Source organism: Accipiter gentilis, chromosome 30 (genome assembly GCF_929443795.1).
Source record: "Accipiter gentilis chromosome 30, bAccGen1.1, whole genome shotgun sequence".
In the NCBI taxonomy this organism is placed as follows: domain Eukaryota; kingdom Metazoa; phylum Chordata; class Aves; order Accipitriformes; family Accipitridae; genus Astur; species Astur gentilis.
In genome coordinates, this window is record NC_064909.1 from 20,665,447 (window position 1) to 20,691,622 (window position 26,176).

Sequence of the window (26,176 nt, forward strand, 5' to 3'; positions counted from 1 at the left end):
AACTACTTCTGCGTTAGGCTGCAGTCCCATGTGTACCAGCCAAACAAATTAGAACAACTGTTGTTTTCTTCCCCAGGAAGCACAAGTTCTAAATATTCCCAAGCCATCACTGTCCTCCCATCATGTGGTAACCACGACACTGCCCAGAGGCTATATTAAGCTTCTCCAGGAACTTGATTATTTCTGCCCTGCCTTTCAACAGTGTCCAGTCTGAGAGTGCATATGACAAACCACAATGGAGTGTCTGAACACAGTATATACCACCACCACCAATGGTTATCAGTGCACTCTAGGTCTCAGGAAACACTCATTCCTTAAATGTCAGCACTGTTTGCAAGACTACTAAAATGGAGCAGCATACCCCCTGCCCATGCTGAGATGAGTCAGACGCAGATTGAGCTGCTTCAATTCACAATCCTAGCAGACTGTAAATACAGGCAATCCATTTGAGGATGAAGATCCAGATGCCATAAGGGGCTCCTCTTCATCTGCAGAACTCAAGTCCAAAAGGCAGAGATGGGGAGAAAGATGGTCTAGCCAACACTCAGGCCTCAAAGGAGTTATCCAGAGTGCCAATGGGTGTCTGCAGAGCTACGTGACTGCAGGGACATACAGATGCTGTCACTGCAACACAGCTGTATCCACTAGCCCACTGGCATTCTGTGGCAGCACGGGAAGAGCAGCATACACTGAAAACCTGTTCCAGAGGCAGCGTAAAGGCTAGTCATTGATGGCAGGTCTGGTGCAGCTACATTAGAGTCCCAAGCTGCAGTGCAGTGGCTGCTTCATAGGCTTTTAGCCCAGCACACATACGCAAGGGAAGTATGGAGGCTGCCTGATTTTCCTTGGCTGCCGATTCCTAGTGTAGCCTACAGCAGATCAAAGACCAAAGCCAAATACCAGAGTGTGCGTGATCTACACATTCAGCAAGACTCTCAGGCACATGTTCTGAACAGCCCTGCATTGGGTCTCTCAGAGATATCTGTGTTAGCTGGTCCCTACATTTATTAGTGCACCATATTTCTCTCCCCCAGCACAGTAAACATCACATACTTCAAGAAACGTCAGGGGAAACAGGCAAGGTTTACCAACACCAACATACCTCCTCAAGGGGAATATCATGGTCACCCATCTGGACTTTGTTATCTGTCCTCTGAGCAACAAAGACATGTTTGACACTTGGACAGTTCTTCACAGCTTCATCCACAGTCGTCTTCAGCTGTACGATTCGGCCTCCCCTGACTCCCTGGTTGTAGGTGATAATTGCTTTGCATCCAGCTAAAAAGAGAAAGAATTAGCAGACATACCAGCCTGTCTTCAAGGCTAGTATGCGCACCCTGCTTTCATTACTTCTGGGGATGATGTATAGGACAACATGTGTGACAAATACTCAGAACTTCTATCAATCAAAAACCATCAGTGCTGCTGACGAAAACACATTAAAACCCGAGACTCACAGAGATTAGGGGTAGCTGGAACCTCCATAGGTTATCTAGTCCATCATCCCCACCCCAAGGCAGGGTTCACTCCAGCTAAACCATTTCTGACAGCTGCCAGTTCAATCTTCCTGAAACACTCCAATGGTAGCTCTTCCACCCTCTCCCCACCAGTCCACTCCAATGCCCATCAGGAACATGAGAAAGTCTCTCCCAATGTCTAGCCTAAGTATCACTCACTGCAATTTAAGTGCCTCCATTCCTGCCTAGCAAAACGAACATGCAGAACAGTTTCTTCCCAGTTACCTGTGTTACAGTGAATACTGCTGCTTTAGTCTAACAGCTCACACACCGAAACCAGTGCAAGACTTCCTACGACCTTAGTGAACAAGCACCTTTGCCCCTCTCTTATCCTATCTCTGGGGCTGCATATAAGTGTCCGTTGCAAACTGAAGCAAACAGCACCAAACTCAGCACCTCAACTCAGAGGCGTTACCCTGCTCTGAGACACCTGCAGCCTTCTGAAACTCACCTGTACCTTGAGGGGAAACCTCCTGGAAGCCACAGCACACAGCACCACTCTGGCAGAGCACTTCAAATTGTACCACACTACGTTATTACAGAGCTGTGGCTGCGGAGAAAAGGTTCTTTAGCCCATCACCTCCACACCTCCACACAAGTGGCTAAAAGCGAAGGATAACTAAAATGTGTACTTGTTCTCTATAGATTAACACTAATAAAGCAGAAAAAAAAAGCATGAAAATTGCTGTAAGACTTATTCCCTCACACTAGCCATAAAGAAACTGATGTGACTGCTAGGACATGAGCCACTTCACTTGCTATTTTGTTCTTCTGCTGGTATTTTTAGCATTACTTTTTACCTAATCACACTACAAGCGCTCTGGGCTAAGAACAGTTCTGTTTGTTGGTACAACGGCTAACAGAGCGGGGGCAGGCTGCCAACACTTCCAGTGCTATACATAAATCACAGTATCACAATCAAGACTGCAGAATTAGCACTGTGCAGGAGTATCAAAGAAACACTGCAATAACACTGCAAAAGAACAAATCAGGCCCCATTCCTAAGCTCTGGTTTTCCCTCCAACTTCACTGCTGTCTGCCAGTAACCCAGTGCAGACTGAATGTTAAGCGATTTATAAAGTATTTTAAGGCCAGAGGATTCTGCATCTGCTGCTAAGGAAAAGGCTCTTCACAGTACTTTGCAAAGGAGAGTGAACTGTCCCACCAGCTGAGAATGAACCTTTTCTCTTTCTGCCAAGAAAACACAGCATTGGGATATGTCTTGGAGCACTGTCCAGAGAGTTTTGTTCCCCGGTCTGCATCTACTTACAGTCTATGATCCTCCCAGCTAAGGACTCCGCGCTGAATCCAGCGAAGACCACAGTGTGAACAGCACCAATCCTGGCGCAAGCCAGCATGGCTGCCACAGACAAGGGAGACACGGACATATAGATGGCCACCTTGTCCCCTTTCTGTATCCCATATTTCTTCAGGGTGTTGGCAAGACGGCAAGTCAGATCCAGAAGTTCCCTGCGGCACAGAAGCAACCTGGTTTACGTGGGGGAGCAAAAAGAGGATGAACTTGAACTGAGCAAGGCATCGCAATCGCCTCAGGACCTTGTCATTTCAGCAGTATAGGGCACACCAGCTTTTGCATCTTAAAGAACGGTGGCCTGGGGTGCGGTGAGAGCCAGACTGCTCCTGCCATTGGGGAGAAAATAAAAGGGGGGCAGAGAGCCATGCTTGCTGCAGAAGGACAAGCGAGCAAGAGCCACAGGCACTGCCCAGAGCTGCCGGACTCTGGCATGGGTAGAGCAGCCAGCAAGCCAGTGGCTGTCCTGCGGCCTCCAGAAGTCGGTGTCCGTTTTAGCAATCCTTGATGCCTTTTTTACCTACGAGGCTCGGTCAGAAGCTACTGAGAACACATGTGGGATAACATGTTGTCCCAAGACCCCCAGCACTGTTTATGTTGGTGAACTACTGGAAGTGTTTCACAACTAGTACTTTCTCTTTAAATTGCAAGGGTAAAAAATGCATTTGCATGCATAAGGAAGAAAAGGAGAAGTCCCGAGACTCTCATCAAAGCCTGATCACCCACAGCCCTAATTCCTCTATTGTCACTTCACCCTGCAGTGCTGCAGACCACAACAGCCTTGCATAACAGAGATACTACTCCGAGTAAAACCACAGCCACTCTTGCATAGAGAAACTCAGGAACACCGACAACAGGAACAAAGGCTCTTTTCTCAGGGCTTGCCGCTGCGACGTGCTGACTTAATAGCAGAAACATTCTTCTAAGGATTGAAAAAGCAGTTTGTGGGCAAAGACTTGCACCTACACTTATTCTCATGCCTACATGGGGGATAACACGATTGCAGGCATGCCTGGGACCAAGACGCTGTCATGAACTGAACAGCTGTGTGCCTGCAGTGGAAGGGCTTTGAGAAGACAGATAACTGCACCAGGTGAGGATTGGTCTCACACCAAGGAAGGAGGTGACCCTCATGAGGGGCTGCAGAGTACCGCTTACCGGTGCCAATCATCAGCTCAGAGGAGAAGACTTGCAGAGTCTGCCAGGAATGAAAATTGTCCTCTGGGTTCAGGAACTCGCTGAGTATTGAGGCCCAGAGGAGCAAGATATCTTCTACTTGCTAGCACACTCATCTTCAACCTGTCACCTCTGAACCCTTAGGGGTCTGTAAGCTATGCCACCAGGGACTCCAAAAAACTGTTAATAAACAAATGAATTTTGGGAGTCTGCATTCCACAATAAGCTGTAAAGCATGAATCTACCAATGTATCCTTATCTCCCAGAACTGGCCATAGCTGTGAAAAAACAAACAAATTAACAAAGCCAGTTTTCAGCAGGTGGCTAAGCTGCAAATAAAATGAAATGTTGTTTCTGGTCCATCAAAAATTGTTTTCTTTTTTTAAATCAATGCAAGTTGGAAATAGGCAAAGCCCAAGTGTTCCACTTTGGAAATGTTGTAACAAAACCATGGGCTGAGAATAACTTGGCATCTTACTTCTTTAGGATAGAACTCCATCTGCACTGTGAGGGCATGAAGCAACACAGCCATAGAGGAAGTATGAAGACAGATACAGTGATGGCTGGAGGGATACCACTTCCCTGCAATCTTTTGGAGGAGAAGGAAAATTAGCCTCAAATCCCAGCCACAGCACTTTGTGTTATTTCTCTTAAGACTATTCCTGTAGCATGAAGTAAACAGACCACTCCTCAAGCACAGAAACTGAAGAGAGGTGGCCAGACATGCTCAGTGCCTGCTCTCTGGCAGTAGCTGGCAACAACTACCACCACAGAGAGGTGGCAACACTGCAGAAAGCAGATATGGAATGGCTTTACCCCACCCCAAATTTCCTCCTAATCTCTTACAGCTAGAGATCAGCGTAAACACTAAAGCACAACATTCAGTACTTCTTCCCAAGCGATTCATGACCATGCACGTTCCTGCTATCTACATAAGTGCACAGTCTGTTAGATGTATTATCTTGCTTACTTTTAGTAAGTTCATGAACTGAGCAACTCCGTGCAATAACAAATTCCCACCCAATGCTTGGTTTTGTGCCTTGTCCTAAAAGGTCACATTCTCAGGTCCAGATTTCATCTGTTGCTGCATTAGAGAAAAATCTCCTATGTGGATAAGTAGTAAAGAGCCAAAACAAAACTAAGCTGCTCAACAGCAGAGCACAGGAAGTGAAACAAGCCCCAGACAGCCACTTGTGAGAAAGCAAAATAAAAACCGCTTATCTGTGATGGAAAATACCCAAGTGCTTTCAGAGCTGCAGCCTCTTTCTCCTGAACAGAAATGCCAGAAGAGCTCTGGCTAGGGGATCCTTTCTGAGCAGCTCCATGGTTCACTTGCTTACTCAGGACTCGGTGACCGTGATGGCAGAAGCTCTCATTGTTTTTTGATGATTAACCCCAATTTAACATTTGCTTAATGAGAGTGTGTGAGCAAGCCGATAGACAATAAGGACCAAGTCTTTACCCCCAGATCCATTTGCTTTGCCTTCTCTTCTTCATGCTCTGAAAGGCTGAGATAGGAAGGTCTCAGCAGTCCCTTAGTGATGCAGCACATGGGGGAACGGGCACAAAGGCAAAAAGAAGGTGAAGCCAAGAACTCCAACAAAGAAATCCACAAATCCCTGAGCATCAGGTGTGTCTTCTGGCCCCTGTAGCAGCAACTCAGGCTTCCCCTCCAGGTCAAGAAAGGGAGTTAGCAGAAATGGTGTGTCAGGAATCCTTCCCTTGACTCCCTCACTACTTCACACACTTTGCTATCTAACAGGCATGGCGATTAGCATGCCAGCAGGTTACACATTTCCAGTACTTAATTAAACACATCCTCAGGGTGGAACAAGCACCCTGCAAGGTCACTGGCCCACAGAACTGAGTGGGACAAACCTAAATGGACTGAGCAGAAGGAAACCATGGCTGTTACCCTCTCCCTGGTACTGCTGCCAAGCTTGGTGTTGCAGTCCCTCCAGCACACAAGGTTAAAAGAGCCAAGAGCAATTCTGGCCTCAAGCCCAGCAATGCCCCACCCTTGGCACAGAGGCAATGTCACCGAATGCTGGCGGGCCGTGCACAGGGAAGGACCTGCCTCCCATCCACACCCATGAGGTGTGTTGGTAGCAAGGCATATCTACTGAAAATATACATCAGATGCTGAACAGAGCTAGATGCGGTCACCCTGGAGGCGGTGAGAGTGCAAAAGAAGGCATCTTCACTTAGCTTCTGCCCGCACTGTCACATGGGGTTTGGAAAAAGGGTAGAGGAAGCAGAGGCTTAGAGTGAAAACGTCTACCCTGAAAGGGCTCAGCTGTTGCCAGTGAAGGACAGAGGGTGGCCAGAGGCTCGGAGCAGATGTGCACTGCTTCTGAAAACCACAAGAAGAGGGAGAAAGGCAAAATCCCCAGCGATGCTTGTAGTGTTGCCACCTGCCCGCACGCCAAAGGATTTCCGTGCAGCCGCCCAAGTAGGCGGTGCAGAGCAGGGAACTATGCCAAGCAGAGACAAGCAGGATAACCACTGGAGACAGACAAAGCTGTGGGGCACACGGAGGGTCCCAGGGTGCCCAGCTCCCTGCACGCAAGCCAGGCAGACAACAGGAGGATCTCAGCAGAGCCACAGCAGGAGAAGGAAACGTGCCGCAACGAAAGGAAGCGCCCGGCCCCCTCTGCACAGAGACAGCCGAGAAACTGCAAAGTCAGTTCATGGCACAACAGTCTGCAGATCCTCTGCAAAACCAGATTGTAAGAGCTGAGAGCAAATAAAAGAGCAAAGTGGGCAGCAGAACACCAGTGGGTAAAGTATCAGGGTGGAGCTGAGAAACAGGGAAGCAGCAGCCAGTTGGACCCAGGAGGCGAGGCCGTCTGCACAGAACAAGGAACAGTATATATACTACGTGCTTTTAAAACAAAGCAAGCCAGGGAGATGGTAGGTGCATTAATGAACATAGGCAGGGAAGGACTTGCTTTTGGAAAATGTTACCTTCCAACTGAAAATGCGGACAAGTCCAACCCGTTCATTGTACTGCAGGTGTGAGGGTACACAAATTTACCCATCCCAACCATGCACCTCCAAAACCAGAGGGAAGCACCATCTTACCCCAGTGACATGCCTGCTCATGGCGCAGTTGACACACTGGCAGGCTTCAAACACCATGCACCAGAGCTCTGGGGAGAGCCAGTTCTCCCGTTGTGCCAGCAGGAAATCTGAGCAGCCCACTGATTTCCGTCAGCTTCGGAGCAAGCCCTTTGCATAGCTGTGTCATGTCACAACCTGCTGGAAAACCATCTCCTTTCAGAGACAAAGCAGTCTGCTCCTGTCATTTCCCTACAGCCCTGTAACATGGCACTGCCGTGGCAAGCAACATGCCACACATTTTGTACAGAGTTTGCAAGGTCTCAGCTTGTGATGATCACTCTGTCTGAGCTCTTCTTGAACTACCTGCAGCCTGTTTCGCCTGGTTTAGCTGTAACAGTGATTCTTCTAACTGAGCAGGTAACCATGGCTAAATTTTTTTATGCTTCTTTATTTTTTTTAAGCTACCGTCATGGGTTTACAACCCTAACATAATGAGGTAGTGTAAACAAATACAGGCCTGGTATGATAGGAAGCCTTTAGAAATAGAGGCACAGGACGTGGCATAAAGGAGAACAGATGTGGGACAAGTGATGGAGCACAGGCTGGCACTGGTGGCCCCGTGCTGCAAATGACTTGTAAAACAAAATGTGTACCTGACACTGGACAAAAGTGTGTCAGTGGTAACCAACAGGACCTCTTTCTTTCTTCTTCTGTAATAATTAGATCTTGACGAATAAGATTAGAATGTTAGGCGTTCAATTATACTAAGAATAAACTCTTGGTTTTCTCCATATAAGGTGTGCTGCCTTTTTGCCCGTAAACAAGACTTTGAGCGTTAACACTGTTCTCTTCTAGAGAATCATCACCCTTTATGCAGGCATCTCCTCAGCTATCACAGCATCACTTCTAAGCACAAGACCTGCAAGGCTGGCCCTCCAGCAAAGCGAGCAGATCACTGTTCAGGGCAGTACTTCTGTTTAATCTAACAGACGCAGCATTTCTCTCCCTATCTTTACAACATCTCTGTTCAGAAACTACCAGACCATATTTTTCCCAGATCCCTCCCCAGATACAGTGGTGCCTCTGTTTCCAAAGCCCATCACTCAGTGTCTGGAACAACGACTCCTATAAAATCCACCACCAACACATGGCATTTCTCTGACGCATTTTAGGGATGCCTGGCAGAAACATTTTTCCAAGAAGTCTGATGCTATCTTTTGCCACAGCAAGACAGCCTGCAGCTTTCTAAACAAAGGAAGCCAGTTCTTTTTACATCCAAAAAAATTGCATCAAGACCTTCTTTGGGAAGCAGCCTTTTGCAAAGCATTTCTAGACATTTTCCTAATCTATTCAATGCCGTATATGGGCTTTGACAGTGCCTGTTTAGGAGGCTCCGCACAAGCCATGTTCTCTGCTGTCTCAGCGTTACAGCTGGGTTGAGTACCTCTTGCAGCAAACAGTTTACTTCCTGGAACCACAGTTTGGATCAGGCTGAAACTATTTGAAAATTCAGGTCAAATGCCCCAAACAAGTTAGCGTAAAAAGAAAAAAAAAGAAAAAAGAAAAGAAAAAAAAAAAAAAACAACAAAAAAAAACCACAAAAAACTGAAAACCCCAGATCTGGGCATCTCTCAGCCCAGCACCCTTATATCTCACCTCCTAGCTGTTGCTCTACATGAAATACTGTGGAACAGCGGAGTTCAAAGCCTGCCTCTATACCTTGCGATCACAGCACCATGGACACTATCGTTTGAGATGTGGTTTCAAGTCCCCTGGGACACAGCAGATCTTCACACCCATCCTTTCTGCCTGGGTCGACATTCTGGCCACAAGGATAATGCACAAACCTATTCACCCTTCACTGCAGTTTCTGTGACAGTGCCCTAGTTTAACCTTTCATTTCCCTAACATTTTGCTAAATAGGGAAAACATGTGTTTCCTTTTTTCCACCAAAAGGAAAATTCAACTTTTTTTCCATTTTAGTGAGAATAGCTGAAAAATATAAAGCTCAATGTGAGGCTTTTTGGCTGTAGGTTCAATTGCTAAGCCAAGGACAATTGTCCAGCCTTCCTGCAGATATCCTGAACCCAAGGCAAGGAAAACCCCTTGTGACCTCTTTCAGCTGAGAAAATGAAAGGTCCCTGAGCTGCCTTGCATGGGGAAAGCCGAAAGCCTGGGCAAGATTACTTGCAACTTCAACTTAGGAAGCCAACGCTGGAAAGAAGGAAAAGAGTTTGCTGTCAATGAGAGACACCTTCCACATTGCACAGCCTGGTGAGTCCCCACACGGCTTCCAGCTGCAGTCTTCACTGTGATCTCTAATACAATTTCAACCATTTCAGCTCGGGCTGAGGAACCACCATCTGTTGGCTTGTTAAAGGCATAGCTGCAATGTGGCTAATGAAGATGTCCAACCACTTCTCTCCCACCTACCTAGGACCCTAAGAAACGCTACCAAGGACCCTAATTTCTGGCCCCTCAGCTTCTGCTTTTCACTCCCTACTTTGTATTTTGCATTTTGATCATTCCCTCTGCCTACACCATTTTCTGCACCAGAGCAAGCTCCTTTGTAAATTAAAACCCTTCCACTGAGACCCAACCTGCAACCCTTTGCAAAAATACGTTAGCTAACATGTACTGTTGCCCACTTCTTTGCACAGTTCCCTTTGGCAATATCCGTAGGATTTTGTAGTGCTAGGAAACACTGACTCACAGGTGGCTAAATTGTAGAGACAGTGGTAAACAAGGGAACACCAGAGAGAATAAATAACCCATGTCGGACAGGGGGAGGTCTGGCATAACTTTAGCTGCTGTCTTTAATATTCCCTGCTGCTGAGCTTATAGAAGCTGCAACCCAACAGCTTCAGCCACCAACTCTGCCTGCTTGTACAAGGCACTTGATAATATAGTGCCCTTTAAAACGCAGGGCTCAGGAACACATTGGGGAATTCCTTTGCAAGGTTTCAAAGCTCCTGGGCCCTGACAACATCCACAGAGCAGGACAAAACACTCCTAGTCGGGTTGGACCCTTCCGCCAATAAATTCAGCTGGCTACTCAGAGCAGTACACTCCTGTGGGTTAACTGCTACTTTGCCACTGTCCTACCACTGAGTTTAGCCTCCAGAGAGCCAGACCTCTTCATAACAGATTGCCATGATCTGCCTCCACTTTGCTGACTGCAGCCACCAAATCCCAGGAGGACTGAATGCCCTGTTGTCACAAAGCAGTAAAAAAACCAAAGTCTCCTGCCTTCCCATTCAAAACTGGAGATAAATTGAAACTTAGCTGAATTTCTGCATGATAAAGAGGAAATCCAGAGAAAGGAAAAAGCACAAGAGAGGCCAGGGAACTTTTTTCCCCCGAAATGCTGAGTTGCATCAGCTGGAGAGATGGCACAAAACTCAGCAGTGAAAAAGATCATCACAACTGAGCTTGTAAGGGCAGCAATCATCATTCAAGCAAAACTGAAATGTTTCACCCATGGCTTTGTTTATCTTTGCCAGTAAGGAGATGTTTGGACTCCTCTCCTAGCACGGAGCACTTGAACTCAGCTGCATAAACACAACCCACCCTGCTGACAAGCATGTATAGGGATGCAGGCTGACATAGGCACAAGCCCACCAGCTCTTTGCCCGCTGTCAGCTAGGCAGTTAGTGGGGCAGCAGACGGAAACAGAGGCTCTTGCTTCTCCCAAGGATGAGCAAGCTGGGACAGGACTTTCCAATGAAGCTGCATTTCTTGCCAGTGCATGGCAGAGGTCCTGCTGATCGAGGATTTCCCCTTCTTCAGGGAGGAGGAGCCCTTTTCCCGCACAGCCACCTGCTTGCTTTGCAGGCTGTGATGGGAACGGGGCCAGCGCTCAGCTGTTTTCTTGCCCCTGACAGCTCCCCAGAGAAGGGAGAGCACCCACACCAGCAGCCACATCTTTCCTTGTGCCACCCAGGGCTTATCTATAAAGAGAAGAAGCTCACAGCAGCAAGCTTGGCAAAGTAGATAATGCAAAAAACCGGTGCCTTGTATTTCTCTGCACGTAAGCCCTGGACACCTCCCAGCTGAGATTTCAGGACCTTCCTCAAAGCTGGTCCATTAAGGCAGTGGCCAAATTAAAGCCTTTACCTCCCTAGCGCACAACTTTAAGACAGCTGTCTCATTAACAGCACATCCAGATCCTAAGGAAACAGGCATAACTCCTCTGCCACAGACACCAGAGTTTGGGTCCTTCTGATATCCAGCATCCCTCTCCTTCCCTCTTTATACTGGGGCTGTCCTGCACTGAGGCTGGCGTGCAGAGACCACCCTGCTACAGAAGGCTCTTGGAGGATTACTCAACCAGCATCACAGCTTCTGGGCCACCTCTTTTTCTGATATGCCTTGCCTCACAAAACTTCTAGATAAAACAAGATGCTACTGCAAAAAGTTTTCAGCTAAGCTCAGTCTCAAAGGGAGGTCAGTGCCACCACATGTTGGAAAACCTTACTGCCCCATTTAAAACCTTTAAAAATGCAGCCCAAAGACCACGGAAAGGGCAAAACTTTTGATTCTCTCCTTGCATACAAACCCATATAATATCACTGTTTTCAACAAAGCTATTCCTGGCTTAATGAGAGAAGCAGAGAACCAAGTGACCTGTTTACCATGTCATAGGACCAAAGTCTCTTGAGAAACTGCGTCACTCGAATGCAGTCACATCTCACCAAGAATATCAGGCAGAAACAAGAACATGGCTCTCAAATACAAGGAGAAGTTTGAAAATAGAGGTTGCCAACTTGCCTTTTACTTGCATGTTCTTCCTTCAGGTTGCTAATTACCATATCTTTGTAAGACTGCGCAAAGAGGGATTCAATTTTCAGAAGTGAGTTACTTCTCTCCAAGCCACACAATCACAAATCCACAGGCTGAAAATGTGCTTTCTTCCAAATACATTTTGGCATGGCCAAGAGAAAAACAGTTCTGTTGCTGTTCAGAAAGGCCTTCTCATATCTCCAGAGATCCCAAGAAGATAGTTTGAGGGTCTGGAGCAGCTCAGCACATTTCAAGTAGCACAATCTGAGAGGGAGGTTAGAGTTGCCTCAAATGAGGCTGTGCCGATGGGCTGCTCTCCTTCTCAGGTTAGTAAGAGCACAATTCCCACCTGTGACCTACCCCCAGTTTCACAACTGGGACATGAAGAGAGCAGTAAAAGTACATACACCACCCCAAACTTTGTGAGAAACCTTCGATTCCATCTCCTTTTCTACCACCTGAATGGCAAAAGCAGAACTCAAAGCATTTAGCCAAGCTACCCAGTTTGTTACAACACATTTATACCACAACATGCCTACATAGCCTGTCAAATAACAATACCAAGACTAAAACTAATCCAATTCTTCCACAGCTTTACATCAGATTGTGTTTATTTCTGTAGCATGGAGCACTAACCTCTCAAAGCTATTTGTACACCCACTCCTCCCTGCTGACCAGCTTCCTCACTCCAATGAATAATGTTTTCAGGAGCTTTAATAAATTCTGGAGGTGAACCAGACCACCAGAACCTATTTAGACTCAAGGAGCTCCAGGAATCCCAACTATCAACAAGGTACAGAAAACATTTTGTAAAAGAGTCAGATGTCAGGACTTCCTATGATGCCTCTGCTTTCCAATCTAGCAGATCAAACATGTGGCTCCCCGAGATCCAGCAGATTAAACATGTGGCTCCCTAAAATAGGCACTGAGGAACGTACAAGTCTGGGAAACCTTTAGCTCTCACTAGAGAGACAGATGAGGTAAAAGGCACTTTTGCAAGCAGGCCTGCCTCCTAAATGAGGGCACATAGCAGGGAGAAGAGAAATATGCTTGAAAACTGCCATATTCTAACAAATCCTACAATCTATAGCAGCAATTACAAGTCAATGTCACTCAGAGCAGCCTCAAGGTTGCTTTAAACTGCACTGAGGATGGGGAAGAGGAACACAGGGAGCTTCACATCCCCTCCAGCCAGGACTTGGTATCATGCCATTGACCATCAACACAAGATGTTTGCACCAAGACATTTGCTGCTGTGCTGAAACCAAAAGCTGCTCACAGAAATTTTCCCATGAATGCTTCTAACAAGCAAAAAGAAAACTGGCAGGTGAGAACATAAGCCAGAGATAAAAAACAAGCCTTTCTCTTCTAAAAGCCCCCATGTAGAGAGGGAATTGCCAGGCAGGCCTGATTAACACCATAACCAGAAGATGATGCCAGATCTCAATCTGAAATTTTCAGCAGCCATCAGTAACTTACATCCACTGTACCTCTCACCCTGTAATATGTTTATTATACAAGTGCCTAAGATCAGGGAGCCCTCTCTGTGAAGAACCCAAGGGAAGAATGTAATTTCTCGGTGGTAACACGCCTGAGTTATTCAGGAGCTGTCTCATCATGACACCCCAACCTAGCCACAGCACTGCGGCTGCACATCCTGTGTGCTGGAGAACCTTGGGAGAAAGCAGAGTTTCACATAGGTCCAATTTCAGAGCAGCGTCTCTTCTCCCCACCCCACCACATTGCCAGGCATCGTAAAGCATTGTGAGAAGGTGCCATACCTGTACGTGACATGCACTGCAGTGCCAGGCTCATCTCTCTCCCAAATCAAAGCCACTTTGTTCGGAGACTTTTCGACGTGTTGATCCAAGCAATTTACTGTAAGAAAACAGAGGTTTAAACAAAGCCTGATCATATGCAATGTGCTCTGTAAACTCAGCTTGGTCAAGCGTAACAGCAAGCTAGCGTAAGATGAAACATCGTTTGTTCGCTAGCTAGCCGCATGCTCATTTATAACACTGAAAGTAACAGCATTTGTAGCACTGGTAAAGCTGTCCTTTGCTCTACCTGTAGTATGCAAATACTACAAATACTATACTTAATTGGTACAGCTGCCTTAAGAAATGGCATCACTCAGCTGATTCAGCTCAGCTTAGCTCCACTGGCTAAACTTAAACCAGCCCAAATCTCAACCCTGCTCCCAGCAGCACAAAGACAAGACACTCTTTTGATGTTTTTGCTCCCTAGAGCAGCATTTCACTACATAAATCTGACAGACTGTCTTACCCAGCTTGCATTTTTAGCACTGCATCATTTGAATTTTCTAATTAAAGCTCATATGAAACACTTTTATTCCAGGGTGTAACAGAAGAGCTGAATCTCAGCTAACTGAAAATATCTAAAACTTTAGGATCTAGGGTAAAATCACAGAGTAGACACCTACACATTACCAGACATCTGGGAAAGATGAGCATGTCTCGAGCTGTGTACTACACCTCCTAAAACTTAAAGGTTTACCAAATTACCTTTTGAAGGTGCATCTCTCCCCCCAACAACTCGAGGTGGAAGAATCCTGAACAACTACGCGAGATGCTCAAGTGGACTTAGGGAGAGCACCCACCCTGAAGAAGCTTATAGAGAATCCAACCAAGAAACCTGCCTGCACGTTCAGTAGCAACTTGCCTGATGGTTAGAGACTAACCTTGTAAAGTATTAATTCTAAGCCTAAACTATGCTTACTTATTTCATTATAATCTTCCAAATGCAGTTACTTTATTCCAATAGACAACTATTAAAAACCAGTCAGGCACACTGCTGTACATATAAGTCAGAGAAAACCCCTAAAAAATTGTTGAGTTTCAGATCATATTTCCTGGAAACGTTAATACTGGCAGGGGAGGATTTCATTTTTTCCAGATAAACTAAGTGCAAGGAAAGCTGCCTATTGCTGTCACAATTTGTGAAGTTTAAGTAAACTGCAGCCCAGGAGTCAGCTTTGGCTGTTTTATGGTCACAGCTGATTTACATAGAGGGTGGAAGTGAGCCCCTAAAGGTGCAAATCCCTCAGAATTCAGCATATTTCATTACAAGAACAACACTCAATCTCAAAAATATGAAAAAGCACTCTTCAGCTGTTTAAAGTCTTTTATATTTTAATGTAAATCTCTGCAGCAATACTATAAAAATAAAGGAGATAAAGCCATTCCTTAGACCACCCTAATATGATATGGGAGGACAAAAGCTCTAAGGGGAATGTTTTAAGCAGTTATACACTGGTTCCATCTGTCCGTAGGTAATCGGATCTGCTGCGGCTTGGTCTGTGACCCTTAGCAACTCCCACCTCCAAGCTCTTTGCAGCAACACCCTCACACATTGCACCACACTACAGTAAATCACATTAACCGGGATTCATTGCCCAAGCAGCACTTCTAACTCATGAGCAGCCATACCAGCCTTCAGAGGGAATTTCTGTTGCAGCGAGCCCCAGCTGAGCCAAGTGAGAGCTTTAGCTCTTTGCTTAGTAAGAACTGGCAGGTGAACCAGGGCCAAATGCTATTATTTCCTTCCTGATCTTAGGCTAACAAGAGCCTTTTGCTCATTTTACAAAATAGAATTTAGTGACCTTCCCCTTACTACTATATCCTAATGGTTTCTCCATGTTTTCTTGCCTCCTCAACAACGCTTGGAAACAATTCATTTTGGTAAGACATGCTCCTGAGAACCCAGTGCCCTGGTTGGAAGTGAAGTAGTTAGCCGGATTATTCTCCTGGACAGGAGTTACAGTGCAATAAACCCAGAAGCGCTGAAGCTCGCAATTGCCCCAGATCCTACCACAAGGTCTCCCCAAGCAAAAAGCAGCAGATGACTCAGTTGCCTGTGGTCCAGCTGTGTTAGGAGATGGGTACACAGGCTGCTCTGCATCAGGGACCCGAACTGTTGCCATGTTTCTGTAACCAGTGTTCAAATCAAGAGATCAAGGGACAAAACCAGAGCCTCCTAGCAGAAAACAAGCCATTCGGCTGTGGCCGAGTACCATCTTGACTGTGCTTTAAAAGAAGAAAACCATCAATAGCAAAACTGTTTAATTCTGTGCATCTGTGTTTCAGAGGTCTACGGTTTCTTTTTACCTATGGAAAGAAAACTAAGTGGCATTTAGTGCCTGCTGAAGAGCCAGATGCAAGACATGACCTAAAAGCAGGCCTAGCAATATCTGAATTTCAGACACCTGACCCACAGGGGATCTAGAAGAAGGTGCTGATCCCACTCTACAGAGGAAAGAAACAGCTCCCTGAAAGTCTCTGTGCTCAGCCAAGATTTTCCTTTCGACAGGAATCAATGAAAACAGAAGTCTGGCTACAATCCCTCTGATTGCTGGGTGCTGGAAGCAGGGCTGTACACACACCTCCATCAACTTGGGATCCACTGCTGGGAATCATCTCCTGGGAGGAGACGCTTCCCTACGTCCTCTGGAAGATCTGAGGAAGGTTTGCTCTTTTGCTGCATAAAAAGGTGGCCAGAGAGGTTATGGTGATCAAGCACTCTCCCAGGAATGGGAAATGAAGATAAGAAACGTACATCCCTGTTAAAAGACTTTGCCACCGAGTTGTACCCCGGACGGGGCTGGGACTTACTCCCACCAGATGAAGCAGAGCCACGGCACAGAAGAGCCTTCACGGCAGATACGGTGAAGTTGGAGGAAAAGACCAAGCCCCTCATTTAAGACAAAAAAGAAGCAGCAGCTTCCCCCCGATAAAGCACTGGGGTTCGCACCGTCCCCCACCTTCAGTTCACCTTTGCGTCACCGCTGCGGAGCCCACCGCAGGCCCAAGCGGCACCCTGCAGCCGGCCTTGAGGCCGACACGGCCGATGTTGAGGCATCCCTACTGGCGTGGCACCGGGGAAGCCGTGCTCCAGACATCGGGGCTGCCGCAGGGTACCCCCAAAGAAGGGCTGAGCGGCCGCCGGGGAAGCAGAGCCAGGGCGAGAGGCTTAGCCAGGTTCATCCCCTCTTCCCAAGAGCGCTTCGCAACACCCAGCGGACGCGCTCCCAACGCCGTTCCGCCAAACTCCTCGGTTTTTCCCTCAGAAGAGGAGCGCTGGTGAAAACTACCCCAGTGGGAAGGCCCTCGGCAGGCCGCGAAGGCAGAAGCGGGCAGCCCCCGGCGGGACGGGCCCTCAGGGCGGCAGGGGATGCCCGGGGTGGGGGAAGGACGGACGACGACGCCTTACCCGAGACGTTGAGGCGGCCACCGAGGAACCAGCGGGCGGCGGCGGGCTGGCCGACCTCGCAAGCCGTATGGAAGGGGCTGTCCCAGCGTAGCACCCCCCTCGCCACCTCTGCCCAGAAACCGGCTGGGTCGCGGGCCGCCCGCTCCTGCCAGACCCCGTAGCCGCCGGGCGGGAGGGAGACGGAACCCTCCGCGTCGCTGAGGTAACGCCTGGCGCTGAGCGGGAGCCGTCCCGGTGGGAGAGGGCGCCTGAGGGCTCGCAGCACCCGCGCTCGGGCCGCCACCGACGCCATCGGGGTACGGCCCTGCGCCGCCGTCGGGGCCCCGGCACCGCCCCCGCGGCCGCCGGGAGAGACCGCCCGCGGGGAGGGGCTGCCCCACAGCCGGGCGGCTCCGGGAGCGGCCCCCCGCGGCCCCCGGACCCGGGGGTGTCCCACACACCTCAGGACACCCCCGCACCCGCATGGCCCCGGGAGCGGTCCCGGAGACACTCCCGCACCGGCATGGCCCTGCGAGAACCCCAAGAGACACCCCAGCACCCACAGGGCCCGGGAGAACCCCAAGAGACACCCCTGCACCCATGGGGCCCCAGGAGAACCCCAATAGACACCCCAGCACCAGCATGGCCCTGCAAGCACCCCAAAAGACATCCCAGCACCCACAGGGTCCAGGAGAACCCCAAGAGACACCCCAGCACCCACACGGCCCAGGAGAACCCCAAGAGACACCCCTGCACCCATGGGGCCCCAGGAGAACCCCAAGAGATACCCCTGTACCCACAGGGATCCAGGAGCACCCCAAGAGACACCCCAGCACCCACAGGGCCCGGGAGAACCGCAAAAGACACCCCTGCACCCATGGGGCCCGGGAGAACCCCAAGAGACACCCCCGCACCGTCATGGCCCTGCGAGAACCCCAAGAGACACCCCAGCACCCACAGGGCCCGGGAGAACCCTAAGAGACAACCCTGCACCCATGGGGCCCTGCGAGAACCCCAATAGACACCCCAGCACTCACATGGCACTGCAAGAACCCCAAGAGACACCCCAGCACCCACAGGACCTGGGAGAACCCCAAGAGACACCCCTGCACCCACAGGGCTCCAGGAGCACCCCAAGAGACACCCCAGCACCCACAGGGCCCGGGAGAACCCCAAGAGACACCCCTGCACCCACAGGGCTCCAGGAGCACCCCAAGAGACACCCCAGCACCCACAGGGCCCGGGAGAACCCCAAGAGACACCCCTGCACCCACAGGGCTCCAGGAGCACCCCAAGAGACACCCCAGCACCCACAGGGCCCGGGAGAACCCTAAGAGACAACCCTGCACCCATGGGGCCCTGCGAGAACCCCAATAGACACCCCAGCACCAGCATGGCCCTGCAAGCACCCCAAGAGACACCCCAGCACCCACATGGCCCCAGGAGCACCCCAAGAGACACCTCAGCACCAACAGGGCTCCAGGAGCACCCCAAGAGACACCCCAGCACCCACATGGCCCTGGGACCACCCCAAGAGACACCCCCGTACCCGCATGGCCCCAGGAGCACCTTGCACCCAGTGAGATACGCCTGCACCCTCCCAGCCTTGGGAACAGCCGTAGCACTCACACAGGTACGCCGGACCCAGAGAAACGCCTACCCAAATGCACCCCGGTGTCCGTACAGCCCTGGGAACAAACCCCCTGCATCCCCAGAGTCACCCGCGGAGATACACCCTGCACCTACACCACCCTGGAAACATCACCCGCACAGACGCGCAGAGAGATTGCACCCCTGCATGCACCCTCATCACCACGCACACAGGTACAGCCACGCGCTTCGGCACACGCGGCAACGCTCGGCACACAACGCGCGCTGTCCTGCCGACAAACTGACGTCCGTCACCGCACGCCGACCACAAAGTCAGCACAGCGGCGGCACCGGCCTCAAACGGCGTTCCCGGCCCTCGCACGCGGACGCGTGGGGTGGTGGTAAACGCGTCGTGCCCTCGCGCACTGCCGCGTGTCGTACGCCTGTCCGCCCTTTGCTCAAAATGGGGTAGGTCTCTCCAAGTGGGGACGCGTCCACCGTTTTGCTTGGCAGCCCTGCGAGCATTGTCATTAACGCAACGTGGAGCTCCTGGCTTTGGTATTGTGACGCTTCTTCCTCCATCTTAATCTCAGGACCAGGTTTAACCCTGACTTTATAGGGCAAACCCTCAATAACAAGCAGTGAGATTTTACAGCAAGTAACACAGAGCTTCTTCCCCGTGCATAATGGGGACCTCTTTGCTGGCATGAAGAAACGAATTCTTTTAGGCAGTTTGGTCCAGCCTCCCAGCACCGAGTTTGAGAACTCATATTAGAGCAGCAAGGTCTGTGTATCCTTAAGAAGTGCCAAACTACCCGTGCACCAACTCGACTCACTCCCAGAGTTTGGGCAGACAAAGCACATTTCACGTTCAAGATTAAAAACTTGAAGCTACTCTTTACGCTAAGCTGAAGCTTGTTCTGGCAGTGATAGAGACAAGTAGTGTTTTGTATAACTTTTTCCTATCCTAGAAATATCACCAGATGCTTTATCTAGGTAAATAACACAGATTTTATCAGGATTTGGATTTCTGACACTTCTGACGTTTGTGGCTGTGTTTTATAGCTAAAATACGAGAATAAATATACTCTTAATTTCCTTGGAAAGTAGGTGTTACCGCACTGCTGATAGAGCTTAGTATTCCTTCCTTATGTTTTAAATGCCAGGGTTTCGGTTTGCCTAAATGTTCTCTTACAAACAACAGCACGTATGCCACCTGGTGCCAGATAGGAGTATGGAGAGCTCTTCGGCTTTCACTTGGTTTGCTTATGGATTGCTCAAAAGTTTTCTATCAACGATTACTTACATGCAAACCACACACCACCAGCACTCCCCCCAGGATTGCAGAGGAATGCTTTTCACAAAACGAGCAAATGAGTTGTCAAAAAACCCTAAGCCTGAATTTAAATTCTTTGGCCTGAAAAGCTAGCTGCTTCACTTGCAGACCTCGAAATCTTCTGGGAATGGTGCCCTTCTCTGGTTTTCTTCCACATAAAGTTGATTTTCCTTTTCCACCACCAAGTTTTATTTTTCTCCTGCTTCATCAGACCACACCCCCCCCCCCCCCGCCCCCCTTCAAGTTTTGACTGTCTTTTTCCTCAAAGAAAGCCATGACCATCATCAACACAACTCAGATGTAATCCAGCTTGGAGTCCACCCAATCGCCCTGTTCAGCTGGGCTGCTGGGCAGGACAAGCACAACCCCAAATCTCCTTTCTTGCCTCCAAGAGAGCTGAGGAGAGGGGAGATGAGTCCCTGAGATTTTGTGATGCCTACTTGTCCTAGCTATGACTTTCTGGCAGTGAAGGCTGGCATCAGGCTGTTGACTTTTGAGAACCAAGGGAATTCTCATGGCAATTCTCATTATTAAGTATGGCGCTTGAGTATGCCAGGAAAGGCTGGTGCTGGATAAAAGACAGGTTATGGAATTGCTTCCTACATTCCCTGTGTATCATAGAAGAATCGTAGAATGGCTTGGCTTGGAAGGGACCTTAAAGATCGCCCAGTTCCAAACCCCCTGCTGTGGGCAGGGACACCTTCCACTAGACCAGGTTGCTCAAAGCCCCATCCAACCTGGCCTTGAACACTGCCAGGGATGGGGCATCCACAACCTTTCTGGGCAACCTGTTCCAGTGCCTCACCACCCTCCCCATGAAGAACTTCTTCCTTACCTCTAACCTAAATCTACCCTCTTTTAGTATAAAACCATTACCCGTTAGTCCTATCACTACATGCCCTTGTAAAAAGCCCCCCTCCAGCTTTCCTGTAGGTCCCCTTTAGGTACTGGAAGGCCACTATAAGGTCTCCTGGAGCCTTCTCTTCTCCAGGCTGAACAACCCCAACTCTCTCAGCCTGTCTCCATAGCAGAGGTGCTCCAGTCCTCTGATCATCTTTGTGGCCCTCTTCTGGAATTGCTCCAACAGGTCCATGTCCCTCTTGTGTTGGGGGCCCCAGAGCTGGATGCAGTCCTGCAGGTGGGGGTCTCATCAGAGCAGAGGGGCAGAATACCCTCCCGTGACCTGCTGGTCATGCTGCTCTTGATGCAGCCCGGAATGTGATTTGCTTTCTGGGCTACAAGCACACGTTGCTGGCTCATATTCAGTTTTTCATCCACTAATACCCTCAAGTCCTTCTCTGAAGGGCTGCTCTCAAGCCACAGGCCCAGCCTGTGTTTGTGCTTGGGATGTTAAAGTGAATTATGTATATTAACGGTCTTCTGTGCTGATATCACGGCAGGCACTGATGAACCAAGCCAGTAGTGGTCTGAGCAGGGGGTGAGTTTGGCTGTGGATATCTGTTGATCAGAGCTGTAACAAAAGAAAGAAAAACAAAACAAAACAAAACCCTCAACCTCCCACATCTTTCTACTCCTATTCTTACTGCTACCAGCAGTTAGATATTAGCCTCATCTTTGAATCCTGCCAACATATACGAGGCTTATTCAATGTGGCGTGCAAGCCCTAAAAGTGCCAGCATAAAGCTGAGGTGTTTGCCGGATGGGGACCTTTGACTGGAAGCACTCGGGCACAGGATTTTCATCCCTGCCGGGTTAAAGAGCATCTGGCATCCTAGCAAGCCTGGCTGGCTTTTCCACATCCATCTCTGGAGACAGTTTGAAGTCTCAGCCTTCAGGTGAAACCATCCTGGTTAGAGCCAGAACTCCACCAGGCAGGCTAATATCCTCTCAGTAACTCTCCATGGGCTCATTTTCCATTTACCCCACAGACTACCTCTTGCTCTCTCGGGTGTGACAGCCTGGAGAGCACCAGTCCTGTGCCACTGGGGAGAGAGAAAATAGCAGGGGATTTCTGCTTCTGCCCCTCTCCCAGGCACAGCTACCCTACATCAATCCCCTTTCACTGCTTTGCTTTGCCTTTTTATTTTTTCTGTCAAAGGAGGTATTTGACATGAATTATGTTTCCCAATTGCTCATCTCGCTATTTTTTCCTTATTTCCATAAAAAGGAGAGGAAGAAGATGGTGAAATCCATGACTGCTACTTGGTTATCACTGTTCCACACCTAACTGCACTTTCCAGCTGTCTTCCCACATGGCGCGCACACAGCTGATATCTTGCCCCATAAAGAAAGGCAGGGCCATGCAAAAACATCATTATAGAGCCATGTACATGCTGGTCTGTGTTAGAAATCTTCCCAAGTCACAATTAACCCAGATCTGTCGCAGTGGGTTTGTGGGTCCGTTCAGTTCCATCTGCAGAGGCGAAGGCTCAGGGGGAGGTTTAGAGCAGGGATGAAATAAAGCTAAAACGCAGTTATTCAGGTACCACTTTAACTCAGTGGCACAGATCAGCATGGACCTTGGGTCCAAAGCAGCAGGAACTACAGCGGGTTTGAAGGAGCGGAGTACTCGAGCTAATCAGGGATATGAATCTTTGCCAGATCTGCTCACATCTAGCCACACCTGAAATAAAAGTCTAAACAGTGCGAAAAAATAAAGATTTGCTGCACTTCCATTTATGAATGTTTAATAAATGCTCAGTAACTGACAAGGGAGAAGAATAATACTTAGAAATATCCAGATAACTAAAGTGCTTTTAGACAGATGTAGACTAAAAAACATCTCTAAGATCATAGCACCGTCTTTCGAACATTTAACTCACGAAATTGCACATATTTCCCTTAAATTGGCTGCAAGGTTCGCATCTGCTGTACACAGTACAAACAACACTTCAAAGTGTTAAAAAACTCATGAACAAAAATGCCTTTCTCCCCCAAGAATGTTTCAAGATGCGTGATATAAATGCAAGATAAGGCTGTTGGGAGACCCAGTGCCCGGCTGAGCCCAGAGGCAGGTGCAGCACCTGGTGCCTGCCCGGGTGCAGGGGGCAGCACGGGACCAAGGCGCAGAACCCAGCCTTGCACCAAGAAGCAGGAAAGCGCAGAAATCTGCTGTGCAAAGTCCGGCTGCAACGTACGGCACGGGGCACGACTGCCACGTGCACAGTGGTGGCTGCACGGTGCAGGAGCACCCCGAAGGGTGCGGGTATTGGGGTGTCTGGTGCTCCTCTGCTCAGGAGTCCATGGAGGTCGTGTCATGTTTGGCATCAGAGAACCGATGTCTCAGTGGCACTGCTCAGAGCCCAGTACCTAGCGCAATTTTGGCTTCCTTCTCCTCTGAAGGCTCCTTGCCACCGCCGGTACAGTATCACGCTGGAGCAGTCAGTAGCAAAAGAGATCACCGCTTTTTCTAGGTATCTTTCCCTGCTCATGCCCATCCTCTCCATCGCACTCGTCATTAGCCTGACCAGGCCATCAGTTGCCCCATCCTCAAGAGTTTCCTGCCCAAGGCTGGATTTCAAACCAAAAGGATTCAGTGCTGTTGTTGCTACTGATGAACACTGAATAATTCCTTGCCTTTTGGCTCCTCTCCTGCACGAGCACAGTCTGCACTGGTTTTGCTATGTGCTTTGTTTCAGAAAGTCCTTGCTGATGAACCATCCCATCATGCTGCTTCTTGGGCAGCAGCTGGGGGTGCCCACGCTGAGGGGGGACTGAAGGCTTCAGCACCAAACTCTTCCAACCCCTCCAGTTTGGTATTGATGCTCTGGGCTCACTGTCCACATACAGCAGAGGTCCACTCATGGGCAGACATTTGCCTGGTGGAAACAACTGAGGAAGTCGGGAAGCCTCCAGCTCTCACTTGGCTTCCGCTTCAGCTCATCAAGTGGTATTGCCGTCCCCTTTCCATTAAGGTCAAAGAGGCACAAGTTGCAACATAAATGTGATTACGTGAAAAATTACTTTCCCGGGAGAGGGGTGGAGGGATCCAGAGAGGCTGTGGTCTCTCCATCCCTGAAGATTTTCCAGACTGACCTGGACAAGTCCCCGTTCTAATTCTGAAGTTAGCCCTCCCAGCAAGGCAAGGTTCTCCCCAGCCGGGGCCCAGTAGCACGGTACCCAAGCAAGGTGGGTGCAGCGGTGGTAGCCAGGTTCAACCAAGAGCTCAAGTCATCAGACAAGTTTGTGGTGATGAGGCAGGCGTGATGTCGAGGCAGGCGTGATGTCGAGGCAGGTGTGACGTCAAGCCAGGCAGTCAATCTACGCACCAGGATCAGGTCCAGTGATGGCAGCCTGGCTCAGATGCTGTCCAGTGATTCCTGGGCATGCCTATAGTGAAAAGACAGCTTCAAGTTCGAGCCAGGAATTCCATCCACAGGTCAGGGGACATGGACAGGTACAGCTGTGGCTGAGCTGGAGATCAGCACAGCATTGCTCAGGCAGGGACTGAAGACTAAGCTGAAATGGAGCTCATGGGCCCATGGGCAGGGTGTGGGTAGACCCCCCGTGAGGCTGGTAAGGTCCAGTAAGGCTTATTAGTGCACTCAAGACCATGAAAGTCTTTTCCAATCCAACTCTGCTGCTGGGTCTGTGCTTGGAGCTCCACCAGCCTGCCGAAAAAGGGGTCTGAAGGGCACTGAGAAGCATGTGAGAGGGCCTTTGCAGGGGTAGGCGGCTCCCCCACCTTCTCCTTTTGTTTTGCCTCCCTCGAGCCCTCTCAAACGCGGCACCAGGAGCCAGTACTTGGGGGTACAACTGATGGGGACTTGAGTTGCAGCACAAAGGGCTCATGCAGCAACTGTCAATCATCCGACAATCATAGACCTAGAATGACAGGGGCCTCGGCATGAGGATGCAACTGCCTGTGAAGGGTTGTGTTACACCCTGGGACCTGCGAGATGAGCTGCTGCAGGGCTGGAGACTCCCCAAAGTCTCTGCAGGATGCTTCTACTGAGCAAGCCCTCAATGCAGGGAGCGCAGGGCCACCTCTAGCCAGTGGAGAAACATCACGGGGGCCTGGTAGCCCTGTTCTCCCTAGTCTGAGTGGCTGGGGGTGGCCATGGTTGTGGTGGGTCTGCCTTTGCACGAGCATGTCTTCAGGGATGTCAATCTTCCTAACATATCCCCTTCTTTACCACCCTGGCCCCAAGTGACTGCTTTGGGAGGGGGGAGACTCCTGGCTAGGAGATACGTCCCACAAAGGATTTGGGAGCACTGCAGCCCTGTGGAAGCTGGTGTGACATCCCACACGTGAGATCAGATGGGCATCTCCAGCTAGGGACCAACAACAGGTTGGGTCACTCTGGTGGGGACAGGGAGAAGGCATGGGTGTGTTGCAAGTCTGCGGAGAGGGTCTGGGAGCAGCACCCCTTGCAGTGTGTTGGGTGAACATCTATAGGGCACGGGGCAGTGCACATCCACAGTTTGGGGCACAGGTACAAGGTACAGCTGGGGATATGAGTGATCTGCAGTGCACATCTGGGATGAAAGGGAACAAGAAAGCCCAGCCATGCGCGCTGCACAGCACATCTGTAGGAGCCGTGTGCTTATCTGTGCTCTGAGTACAATGTGAGTAGCGGTGAGCTGGAGCGTGGAGAATGGCACATCCCTGGAGCAGGGGTACAGCTGTGTACCTCAGGGTGGGGGAACAGGGGACTGTATGGGGACAGGCACAGTGCTCAGCTGTGTGCAGGGAGAGGCTCACTCGTGTGAGCCATTTCTGTGTGTGGTGGTTATGGTATCACTGGTGCTGTGCCCACTTGTGGGCTGTTGGGCTTGTTCCCAGCCCTGGCAGGGCAGGATGTGGCCCCGGTGCAGATGGGGACGGTGCTGGTCTTGATGGTGCAGCATCCAGCCCAATGCTGGTGGTGCTGGTCCCAGTCCCACGGTGGTGTCCAGCCCAGACTATGCTGGTGCTGGCACTGGCAGTGCAGTGTAGTGCCCCAGTCCCTTGCTGGTGGTGCTTGAGCTGGTCCTGACCCCAGAGCACTGGAGTAAACCCCAGGCCAGCCCTGATGGGGCTGACCACTGCCGGCTCAGGGCAGTGCCATCCCCACGCTGGCGACGCTGCCAGTCCCAGTGCAACCCAGTGCCCAGCCCCAGGCAGATGGGCTGATTCTGGCCTTGGTCCCAACAGTGCGGTGCCCACCTCCACACTGAAGGTGCTGGTGATAGTCTCAGGCCCAGGGGGAGAGTCCTGGTAAGACGGTCCCAGGACCAGGGTGCTGGTCC

At 49.9% G+C, this 26,176-nt stretch overlaps 1 protein-coding gene across 6 annotated transcripts in view; it reads right to left on the minus strand.

Moving 5' to 3' along the window:
• Positions 1-17,404, minus strand: part of ACSS1 (acyl-CoA synthetase short chain family member 1) — a 38,211-nt gene extending 20,807 nt beyond the window's left edge. Inside the window, exons 1-4 of one of the 6 annotated variants that reach the window (XM_049834026.1) lie at positions 17,080-17,404; positions 13,632-13,728; positions 2,788-2,987; positions 1,103-1,278 (exon numbers count right to left, since the gene is read on the minus strand). In XM_049834026.1, the coding sequence (XP_049689983.1) occupies positions 1,103-1,278; positions 2,788-2,987; positions 13,632-13,728; positions 17,080-17,371 (765 nt within the window). In that variant the 5' untranslated portion in view covers positions 17,372-17,404. Of the gene's footprint in view, positions 1-1,102; positions 1,279-2,787; positions 3,006-5,467; positions 5,776-7,089; positions 7,267-13,631; positions 13,729-16,252; positions 16,999-17,079 lie in introns of those variants that run through there. The other 5 variants (XM_049834025.1, XM_049834027.1, XM_049834029.1 and 2 more) reach the window with 5 other exon arrangements.
• Positions 17,405-26,176: the final 8,772 nt, after the last annotated feature.